Raw genomic sequence first — 12,227 nt, 5'->3', positions numbered from 1 at the left:
TGTTTATAAAACTTATTTTCTCCCCTTTTTCATGGAATATTTCAATTTGATTTATAAATGTGACAGTTCTACTTCAGATGTACTTCTTGGAGGAGGATGGCAAGTTTTCACAGAGATGGACTCCATGCATAGTCAAGTATCCTTTAACAATGACCCTTCATGAGGACAGAAGATCATATTAAGTTGAATGAAAAGAAAAAAAAACACATGTTTTATGTTTGACTTCCAAGATAGGGGAGCCTGGAAGCACAAAAAGAAAAGCAACTAACTGAAGCTGGAAGGAGTTCCAGGCAAGGCAGTGATTTGCAGTATTTGAAAATCCTCTGGTATCCAAGAACACTGGATCATCCTGACATAAATCCCCATTCACTTTTGTGCACTGCTGCAAAATAATTTTATTTGAAATAAAAGGCAGATAAATGTGATAACCAGCATCCCAAAGGATCTGCTTGCAAGCATGGTATTTTGGGTGTGGCTGAACTTTCTAGGAAATTTTGAGAGCTGATTATCAGATGGATAAGAAGTCTAATGTCTATTTTCAAAAGAATCAATTGATGCAGACTGCCTCATGTTCATTAACTGGGGTATCAAACTTGATTTAATTGAGGGCTGCATCAGGGTTGTGTCTTCAGGGGGCCATGATGGACATGGCCAGGATGGCATGGCCAGATCAGCGTCACTCGTGTTGGGGACACCTGTGGTGGCCCAAACGCTCCTCCAGAGAAAACGGGCTCCCGAGCTCTGTTTTTGGCTGAGATGGCCTCCTGCAACCCTCTGCTAGAAAAAATGGAGTTCAGGAGAGCCACCCGCAGCTCTCCCAAGTTCCATTTTCACTGGCAGAGGCACTATGGGCCAGTCCTTCGCTGTTTCCAGGTGGCCCTTTGTACCAGATCTAAGCACCCCATGAGCTGGATTCAGCCCCTGGGCCTTGAGTTTGACACCCCTGTTCATTAAAGAGAAAAAATTCCTCCTTTATACCCAAAAAGCACAAGATAAAAAAAAAAACAACCAAAATTTTCTGCCCTAATTTGCAGAACGTTTCTCACTTGAAAGTAGTCTTGATTGCCATAATTCTGGTATTGTTATTTTAAACTTCTTGATAAAGCTTACTAATCAAATTCTGAGAGAATTGTTCTATGAAATAACAGTTTCTAGTCTAGGCTTCTACCAGAAATATTCGGCTCCATAGATCATCTAGCCCAATTTTGTTCTTGCTAGTTTGATAAAGCCAGGGGTGGGATTCTACCGATTCTGACCGGTTCTACAGAACCCCTTGTTAACTTTCTAAGCAGTTTGGAGAACCTGTAGTTAGAAGAAATCTCCTTTTGCTTTTTTCCACCCTTATTACATTCTTGGCAGTATGCCTAGACTTACTGTTTTTGAAGGAGGTTTTTTTTTCTTGATACTTTCTTAAAGGGGAAGGGTTGTTTTAAGCTTTTTACACTGCTGTTAGGAGGAAATACTCCCTTGGGAATACTTCTTCTTGGCTAGCTAGAAAGATTGACATTCAAAATGAGTTTACATACCCTTTCTGAGTTTTGGTCTAAAACTGGTTTTTGGTAAAGTTTAATTCTGTGTTTGGTGACCTTTAATTCTGTGTTTATTGATGGCATAATTTTCCCTATTCAGCTTTGTTTGGAAGGAAAAAGATTAATCCGTGTTCCTGAAAAGAAACTAGTTTGAGAAATCTGGGTAGTTCCTGTGTCTATTTGTTCTGGTAAATAGTTTAACAAGCAACAGTTTCTGTTGTGATTTAATTATTTGTATTGTGTTTGAATTTTTTCCTGCCTCATAGTTTCTTTTTCTATCTGGCACTGCTTTCACTGCTTTAGTGGTATCTGGCACTGTCCTTTTGGGGTGTACTTCCAAGAGGCAGGATGCAAGCTTGGTACTGATTTTTTTACTGCCTCTGTGGGGGGCATGTGACCTTTCCTCAAATCTGGATGATTTCCTTAGGATATCTTGTGGGGTGAGTGAGACCAGCTGGTATCATTAAGTAGTGCAAATGGATTTAAGGATTGCTTCTCCTGGGTGTGCTCTTTTTGGACAGCTTAAATGATCTCTCTTCTAAAGGGTTTCAGTTTATGAGCAAGAGTTGGCTACTGATAGTTATCATTGCATTTTAACTATTTTAATTCCTCAAGGTGCTCTGGCACCCTGTCTAGTTTGTAACTCTGGCTTGCAGGTATTTTTAATCTAATGATTAGTATTTAGGGCAGCTTTTTAAAAGAAAAGAAGCTTTTTGTGTTTTTGTGCAGATAATCCTTGGTTTACAATAGTTCATTTAGTAACCGTTCAAAGTTACAATGGCACTGAAAAAAGTGACTTATGACTATTTTTCACACTTACGACCATTGCAGCATCCCCACTGTCATGAAAGGCCAGGCGAGGAGAAGCACCCCTTGATTTGAGTGACATCAAGTTGGCCATGCCCACCCAGTCACATGACCACCAAACCACAACCACCAACTAAGCCACGTCTACAGAACCGGTTGTTAAAAAATTTGAATCCCACCACTGGATAAAGCCATGTGTAACTGGAGCATTCTTACTTGATGGAAGAGAAGTATGGAAATTAAATGTATTTGCAAGAGCGGTTGTCATGCAGGGCTGGGAGGTTAAGGAAAAATAGAGATGGGGTGGAGGGTTTGTCTAATATCTTAAAATCACAGGAAGCTCTTCTCTCCACAAATAAAAAGATGAAAAAGTCAAGTAACATCATGCACATTCTCAAAATCCACAATAACTTCCACAAGTGAACCATTCTTCTTTATTGACAACTCTGTATAGTTCCTTAAAGTTGTTGCTTGATCCAAAATTATTAATTATTTACCTGTGCTAAGAGCCCTGGTTGGATCTGAAGGGGCTGAGCACCAGCAGCCTGAGTGACTATGGGAACTGCATTCTCCATCCGGACAGAATAGCCAGCATGTTTTGAAGGAGAAGTTTGCAAACCTGAGCCAAGAAAATAATGAAAAAAGAAAAAGCAGCGTTAGACAATATGCATGTTTTTAAGATCAATCACCATCAATAAAAAGTACAGTCTCAGAAAAAAATCATTCAATTTGGTTCCATGGTACCAGGTAAATCTGTGCATATTTCCAATGATTTAAAAGAGGTGTTTCATATGAATACAATACCTGAAGTTTCTGTAAGGTTGAAAAACACACAACTGTGATGACTCGGAGCATGGCACAAAGGCAACACAGTCACATAAATAAAACTCCCTTTAATACCTCCAATTTTGCCCCCAATGTCGAGTTGCCTTTGGCTAGAGAAAAAACTCTCCCAAGAATAGTCTTTAAGTGGATGAAATTTAGTCCGAAAACAAAGTACATATAAACTGTAAATAAAAATTCACACAAACCATGCTGCAGCAATTAACTGGACAGGGCAGGATAAGGAATTGCAGACTTCAAAGGACAACAAAACACACACAGTTGAGAAGACGCCAGGAACACAGATAAGCCTCGACAATAAATGATAACTCACGATTTGCTCCCAACAAGTTGCTGTGTGCAAACTCCCTTTTTAAACACCGTGTTCCCAGCTGCAGCTAATGAAGGGAATCAGGGCCCTTTCCTCCCCCATAAGCCAAGCAACTCCTTTGCTCCCTTCTCAGTTCCTGCATGCCCTAGGATGAAGAGGTGGTGGGCCTGGATCTTCCTCTGAATTCCCTCTGCCTTGCTCTACCTTTCCCCTGCTCTGTCCAGCCAGACTGTGCCCTTCCCCAGTTTCTTCCACAGTCAACGGAGCCACACTCCCAGTCCCTGTCAGCTACTCAGCCTCCCCCTCGGAATCAGATTCCGACAGGGGCATGACAGACAACAACTTTAATAAGTAGACAGATGAAAGCAAATGCAGCTCATTAAAACAGCCATATCCTGTCTCAAACTTGAACAGAAGACTAAACAATGAACTATTAGGATGGGATGTATCCATAGTTCTAGGCTTTCTAATATACCCCTTCTGAATAAATTTCAAAATTTTTATAATCCTAGCAACAAGATCCTTCTTCAAATTATTTGTCGTTGTTGATAATATATTTTTGCTTTATTATATATAATTCCTCTCTCATTTGTTAATTTATGGAATATGTTAATATTTTCATAACAGCTTGGAGGCAAACAAGTTAAGCTTTTATCAGGGGTAGAAATTTTACAAGTTTATACTGTGGAACTTTTCCATCAGCCAACTGCTCTCTTTCACTTGGCAAAATTTCCATTCCCTCAACACCAATATATCATTTGAATAAGGTTTTTCATTTGTTCTTTCACTAGTCAAGAATAGCATATTTTATGGTATTTTCAGTATCTGCCTAAGACATTTATTTTCCAAGAGAAATTTTTGGAATGAGGTTACTTGTTTTTTTAAATGTCTGTTTTGTACAGTATTGGGAAGGGACTTTTTAAGCCATTTTTTATTGGATTCTCCCTATGGTCTTTATTAACACTTCTAGTCTGTCTGTTTCCTTTAACTGTTTTCAATGTCTTTAGTAATCTTCCATGAGAGATCTGGTTATTGGGAAGATGAGAAGTAATCATCATTGTAATTGTCAAAAAGTGTGCCAAATCCCTTCAACATTACGTTCAGATGCCTCAAATTTCTCTCAGGATGTGACATTATCTGATTGACCTCATTTAGAAGCTTTAGATAGCAGAAATATTTGGATGGAAAACTACAAGGAATTCCAAGACTGTGGAATAGATGGGAAGTTGGGGGAAAAATGCCATCCTGGGAAAAAGCAGTGGCAAAGCTCTTTAATTCTTTGCCAAGAAAACTGTTTGGACCTGTCCATAAAGTCATCAGGTGCAGAACTAGACTTGAAAGAGATTTTTACTTTTCTATTACCTCCACTTTATCGGTTTCTCTTGAATTCTTCTTTTCATCCTACCACTGTTAGAGACTTGATGTACAATTCCAACTATGTCTCATCTAATGCTGAATAAAGCTAGATTTGTTCAGTAAGATTTCAGCATCTCTCAAACTTAATTGCACAAATCGGTAGCTTGCATCTCAATCTAATCAGAACTCCTTAACAGGGGCTCCTGTTCAAATGTCATAGTCAACTGAAATGTAATTTGATCATTCTTTGAGGAAAATGCTAGTGTGAATCTTACACATGGCCATTTAGAGTGGGAATGTATCAAAAGCCTGCATCCAATTTTCAAACTCAGCCTGCAAAGTACTTTGGCCTTCAAGGAAATAAGATGCTTGTAATGGGAGTTTTAAGATAAATTCTTGGTACTGATTAATGGACAGTCAATTAGAAAAGATCCATGGAAGATTACTTTGTGCATGATTACTGTTGTAAAACCATATGTGAAATTATATGTGCAGAAATGGAAATATTCTGAAATACCCACACCAGAGGAATGGGTTGATGAAGAGAACAGAAATGGCAAAATTAATCTGTTAGATAGAGAAAGTTCAACAACGGCATTTATTAGTGACTAGAAACCCCTTATTGACTTTTGGTTGACTAACAAAAATAAACTTGTGATTTATGGGTTTGAAGATTAGATAGGGTAGCTTATGGAAAGAAGGAAATTATGATGCAACCTTATAAAGAGAGGGCAAAGTAAATATATATCTGTAACCACTGTCAAGAAGATTGAAAGTTGCTTCTTTGTAATCTTTTTCTTTACTACTTCTTGTTCCCTTTTTCTTTACTATTCTTTTTATTATCTTTATTTTCTCTTAACAGTTTTTATTTCATTAAAAGAATTTTTAAAGAGATAAATTATTAATGCTCTTTACAATTATTCTTTAAAAAGACAAATTCCTGATGTTCTTTTTATGACCCTGAAAATTTCAGCTGACAGTTAAAGAATTATCCATTTATGTAATCTGTTAGTTAAATGTGCACCCTTTTGCTATTGAAGTTTTGTTTCATGCTATACTCTGAAGTTTTAAGCTATGTTTTAAGCTTTATCTTTAAGATGTGAGAATGATTGTATTGTACTGATTGTACTGTTGTGCTGATTTAATGCATATTTTAAAATTTTTGTTTTACCTGGTTTGAAATTGTTTCGTAAATGAAAAATAAATGATTTCTCTGAATCACGGAAAGTGAAATCAAATACAGGGGTTGAATTTTAATTTGTGACTACCTTCAATTGTTTAGGTATAAGAAAGAAAATTTTGCTCAATTATATAGAACAATTATATTATTATAAAATATGCTGACAGTCACAGGCCTATCAGTTGTAGCCTAGATCCAGTGCTTGTTTTTCTGAAGCAACATACATGACCTTGTGGAACTTAATGTTCATTAGATTTCCTAAACAAATATTAGGAATATAATTTATGGTTAACTTTCTAAGAGCCATGGTGACACAGTGGTTAGAATGCAGTACTGCAGGTTACTTCTGCTGATCACTGGCTGCCAGCAGTTTGGCAATTTGGGTCTCACTGGCTCAAGGTTGACTCAGCCTTCCATCCTTCCAAGGTCAGTAAAATAAGGACCCATATTGTTGGGGGCAATATGCTGACTCTGTAAATTACTTAGAAAGGGCTGTAAAGCATTGTGAAGCAGTATATAAGTCTAAGTGCTATTGCTATTGCTATTGCTACATGTATGCTACACAACAGCATGTAAAGACAAATCCTAGAAGAATCTCTTCTTAAAGCAGCCTGCACCAACCTCTCATTCTTCATGTATACAGGACTACAACTACTTCATATATAACAACCGGTCATGCTTGTATGGATGGAACTTGTAGCCCATCACAGAGGGCACCCTAAAGGTTTGATGAATCATAGAGCACAGAGGTCTACTAGTCCGAATCCTTTGCCCAAGGCAAGAGTTCTTATACCATCAGGCAGGAATCCTTAACCATGAGGTTCAATTTATGGATTTTCTAGCTTCCAATTTGGCATAAAATTTCAACAACATTGTTGCATGCCTCTTTCAGCATTTATCAATTGTTTTGCAGATGGCCTTGGGAGTTTACAAGTAAAACTGAGGTCAAGCCAAACATTCTCAACATGCCCTTCTCAAAGACATTAATAGAAACTCTATCAGGGGCTTTAAAAGAGGAACAGGATACATATTCCAACTGAAATACAGTGCTTTAGGGAAGGAAAGTTCAACTCTCCCTTTCTAAGCCCCAGTTCCAAAGGACTTCAAATGAAAAAGCCGCTGAGTCTTTTCTATTTTTGGTCTCTACATTGGATTTAGTTTTAAAAGATACATTAAATATGGTCTGTAATTTGCTTCTGAAAATAATAGTAATGCTGTATTTTTCCTTTGTGTATTTTGTCTGGAACAGTTGTTACCTTCCCTGAGCCATTAAGAAGGAGAAGGTTAGATAACTAGACAAATTAAGGAAATAGTTACACAGTCGTTTTTCAATTGTTCCCAGTGGAGATTGACTCTATGCAACTGCTGAACAAGAGACAATTGTCTCCACAGGAAGAGCCACTGGCTGCTAAAGTCCAGGGCAGAAATTAAAACTTCAGGTGTCTGTCATCCTTTCAGCTGTCCTACCAGCTGTGGATCTCTCTGAGCTGAAGAAATCACTGAGGATAAAAAATTTGCCCCCAAATAGTCAAATGCCTTTTGTAGCCTTTGTAAATAAGACTCAGGGGACTTTTGAGGATTTCGCTCTGGAGTTCTTTTATGTTATTTCAAAGCCACATAAAAGGGATAAAATGTCTGCTGCACAGTGGTGCACTAAGACATCAATATCTACAAATAACTTAAATATCTTTGGATAAAAATGAGACAGGGAACCAGGCTTCCTGGCCACAGCTAAGTTAGATATATAAAGGAAACTGGAGCTCAAAAATAGTGAAATAGGCTCTTATTTCCTTATTCTCCTAGCCCCAAATATCTCCAAAAATTGCCCAGAAAATTGGTAAATGTCAGGTAATATGATAACCAAGCTGAGAATATTGATAATGTATATATCATCTGTCAGTGCATTCATATACTGACAAATGGAGAAATTTTCCATCTGAGATCACCTTGCCAACTCAACTTTCCTAACGCATTGTGCAATCCTATACATGTCAATGAAAAAACACATATTTTGTATTGTAGAAGAAACTGTGGTTTTTCAGATTAGCTGAACAAAAGTTCCCTACAGATAGTAATAACATATAACTAGAACTAGAAGTTCTAGTTCAGCAACATCTGAAAGGTCATAGACTCCAGAGTATAGATTTAAACCTTGGTGGCTTAATCTTGAAACTGTTAGCTATTGATTTAGCTGTAGGAATTTAGCATGCTTTATTTGATTTTGCACTATCTATAGTATGCTTTATTTGATTTTCATTCAGTGTGCTGTATGAATTCAGCTTATTGTATTTATATTGCAACATGGAAAAACAACCATTGTATTCATTGGTTGTTTTTCCAGAACAACAAGTAGTTCTTAGCAGGAACGGTGAGCTTAGAACTGCAGGATTTTCATAATAGTTATGCCATTCCTCCCCAAACCAATAGCATTTAGGATGGAAATTTGCCCGATTCAGTTTCATTACCACCCAGCAAAGATGATCATGTTCTTTCTGTAGTAGTTTGTCAATAATCTTAAGGGTCTGTGTGGGTCATATCTTTGATCTATTTTCGTGCCTGTTTTCTTACATTCAAATGTATCAGCATCATACATTCAATATGGTTTTTCTAAAGACATTTCAGAAAAAATCAGCACAATCAGGATACATTTCAGAATCTATAGGGCCCATTTAAGAGACATGGTGCCTGTTGGCAGCTGAGGGAACACAAATGTTTTCTATTGTGCCTACCATTAATCCCATCTAATTGTAGGAAGAAGAAAAAAGAAGCTGGAATTTTATGCCCAAGAACACTTGTGGGCCTTCACATAGGCATTCCCAGAAAGTCTAAATGGTGTGTATGGTCACCACAATAATTTTTGGAAGGATGTCTACATGTCCAGGAGAAGGTCAGTGCTAACTAGGGATGGTAGAGAATGTATTTGAGGATTAGAATGCTGCTAGAGATTAATCTCACAGTTTTGCTTCCTAATGAATTGGAATCTAACGACTAGGTCACAACATGTTGTCAAAAATCCAGTCGGCGCCAGAAGGTTCTCTACTCCCTTATAGAAAGGGGTAGGAGAGATCAAGATTTACTTCTGTGGTGGAAGAGTTATGTCCTATTTTATAGGCCACACATAAGAAAAATTTTGGTGAATCAAGCCAAAGATTTATCATTTTGAGCTGTTCTCTCGGTTCTAAGGTAGATAAGGCTCTCATCATTTATTATCTGACCATTTCAATTGGAGATGCTGGAGACTGAATTTGGAATCTATCTTTCTAAACTTTGCCTACTGGCTCAGCAAGGTATATTTTATGAGATCCAGGATTCATTTATAGAATTATGCCCTGTCAAATCTGACACTTTATTGAAGCATGCAAATTTTCTGGGCTAAGGATTGTCCCAGCTCTAAACATCACATTGAGGGCTTCCTTGCAAAAGAGCTGCAAAGTGGATGTGGGGAAAGTCTGAATTAAATTATTGAAATATTAACACTAGGTGTTTAAGCAGAAAACTCTACACCGTTCTACGTGACCCATATGCTTTTGTATATACTGGCAAACCGGAAGAGGCAGAAAGATACAGTAGCACTGTGTATTTGCGTGGCTGCCACAAAGAGGAGGGGGTCAACTTATTTTACAAAGCACCAGAAAGCAAGACAAGAAACAGTGGATGGAAACTAATCAAGGAGACAAGCAACCTGGAATTAAGGAGAAACTTTCTAACAATGAGGACACTTAACCAATGGAACAGCTTGACTTTAGAAACTGTAGATGGGGGTCTCCAACCATGGTAACTTTAAGACTTGTGGATTTCAACTCCCAGAATTCCTTGGGCAGCTTAGCTGGCTGAGGAATTATGGGAGTTGAAGTCCACAAGTCTGAAAAGTTACCAAGGTTGGAGACCCCTGCTGTAGAGGGTTGATCACTGGAGGTTTTTAAGAAAAGACTGGACAGCCCCGTGTGAAATGAAGTAGGGTCTCCTGCTTGAGCAGGGGGTTTGACTAGAAGATCTCCGAGGCCCCCTTCCAGTTCTATTCTAATTAAGACTGATTCCCCAGTCAAGTAAAATTTTAGACTCCTACAGACAGATGTCACATCCTCGCTTTTGTAATAGTAACATTTAACAAGAGAAAGGAATCAGAAGCCTCCTTACCTTGGAAACCTGGAGGACACACGATAAGGGCTTGCTGGAAAGGGTCAGGACGAGCACATATCTGCGCCGTGCCTGTCTGCAGAGGGACGCTCCTCTGAGCCACCGCGGCCATGGATGCTGCCGAGGGCTGGTAGAGTGCAGATTGGTAGTTTAGTATGGAGACATCAGGGTTGGCTAAGGAAATAGTGGCACTGGTAGTGGAAGTGGGAGCCAGAGTGGTGGCCTAAAGGAATTATGGGATTTAAAATAAAATAAAAACGAAATATGAAGGCGATGGTAATGTTGGGGGAAGCTAGTTTTCAAAAGGAAAGATAAATAAGGCACATAAACAAAACCTTAAAAAGTAGAAAGGGTTTTAAAAAACAAAACAAGGAGGAAGCTAGAGATGAATAAGGACAATAGAGTTTAACTTGCCTCATCATGTACCCCATTCCTTTGCTTACAATTACAGGTAGTCCTTGATTTACAGCAGTTCATTGAGTGACTGTTCGAAATTACAACAGCATTGAAAAAGCGACTTATGAACATTTTCCCCACTTATGACCATTGCAGCATCCTCATGTCACGTGATCAGAATTCAGCTGCTTAACAACTGTTTCACATTTACGACGGTTGTAATGTCCTGGGGAATCACGTGATCACCTTTTGCAACCTTCTGATAAGCAAAGTCAATGAGGAAGTGAATACTTAACAACCCTATTACAAACCTAACAATTGCAGTGATCCACTTGCAACGACGACAAGAGAAGTCATAAAATGGGGCAAAACTCAGTTAACAAATGCCCTCACCTAGCAACAGAAATGTTGGGCTCAATGAGGTTGTAAGTCGAGGATTACCTGTACCAACTTATCATAATCATAGCCCCAGACATCAAGACTACAACCCCCAGTGATAGTCAAGTTGTCCATATAGAAAGATTCAAGACTGTGCATCTGAAAAAATGAATAAATATTTCTAGATCATTAATACTTAATTAATACATTAATACATGTGTGTTACTTGATTGTTCTTGATACTTGGTGACATGGCTCACTTTGTTGAGTTACATGCTCCACAAGCAGCTTTATTTGGTTTTTCAATGGTTGTACAGTGGTAGCTTGGGATGGATAGAATACAAAGGGATCTTATGTGTATGTTATATTATATGGCATGGGGACAGGAGATTTCTATAGAAATGCAACCCTCTGATGGGTCCAGAATTTCCTTTAGTTCTAACCAGTGGTGGGATTCAAAGTGGTTTACTACCGGTTCAGTGGGCGTGGCTTGGTGGGCACGCGTGCACACTTTGTGCGCATGCCAAATGTGTGCTTTGCGCATGCACAGAGGATTTCCTACTCACCTCCTGCAATCCTGCTCTCTCCCTGTGTCTTCAACAACTGATGCGTGGCAATCTACTGTGCCACGCGAAGCAGCTACCGCTTCAAAACCAGGAAATAAAGGTCAGTATGGGAGACCGGGTGGGTGAGTGGGCCCAACAGCAGACTATCAAAGCAAATCGGTTTGCTCTCAGATGATCTTCGGAGTTACAGGTTCAGCCGAACCAGGCCAAATCAGTAGAATCCCACCCCTGGTTCTAATTCTAAACGTATGGCTTCAGATATCAGGTGTATTTCAAGACTTTTTTAAAAAAATTCAAAAGACATCTTGCTGTAGGGCCAAAGCTCTAGTTAAGATTTTTTTTTAATAAAGTTTTATTTAGGTTTTCACACATAAAAAATACAAGTAAAACATCTTTTTTGAAAATAGTATGGTCCCGAGTTGAACTTCTTTAAACAGACACAAAACTTGATTTCATGCTCCTTTTTGTATTCCATTCCATATCTTATACTATTTTACATTTTCTATATAGTTTTTTCCCCTCTTTTAATTTTCTCAATTTTATTTTGATTATCTCATCTCAATTCAAATTGTTATATTTATCCTTTTGTCTGTTCTGTTTCTATTTCATATTATCTTTTCTCAGTAAACAAATTTTCTCCTGTAGTTACTAATTGAAGTATGACACCTTCGTATCTTTTAATTACATCCATTCAACTCTTATTTAAACTTCAATATATACCTTAA

At 38.2% G+C, this 12,227-nt stretch overlaps 1 protein-coding gene across 1 annotated transcript in view; it reads right to left on the bottom strand.

Annotated features, from left to right (window-relative positions):
• Positions 1 to 12,227, bottom strand: part of HIPK2 (homeodomain interacting protein kinase 2) — a 45,411-nt gene that overhangs the window by 19,278 nt on the left and 13,906 nt on the right. The window contains exons 6-7 of the mRNA XM_087934909.1: positions 10,163 to 10,385; positions 2,834 to 2,955 (exon numbers count right to left, since the gene is read on the bottom strand). Of these exons, the coding sequence (XP_087791035.1) occupies positions 2,834 to 2,955; positions 10,163 to 10,385 (345 nt within the window). The remainder of the gene's footprint in view (positions 1 to 2,833; positions 2,956 to 10,162; positions 10,386 to 12,227) is intronic.

This window comes from Pseudonaja textilis, chromosome 5, assembly GCF_049901715.1.
Source record: "Pseudonaja textilis isolate UNSWEBS1 chromosome 5, rPseTex1.2, whole genome shotgun sequence".
Taxonomy (NCBI): domain Eukaryota; kingdom Metazoa; phylum Chordata; class Lepidosauria; order Squamata; family Elapidae; genus Pseudonaja; species Pseudonaja textilis.
This window is presented reverse-complemented; position numbering and strand designations above follow the sequence as displayed.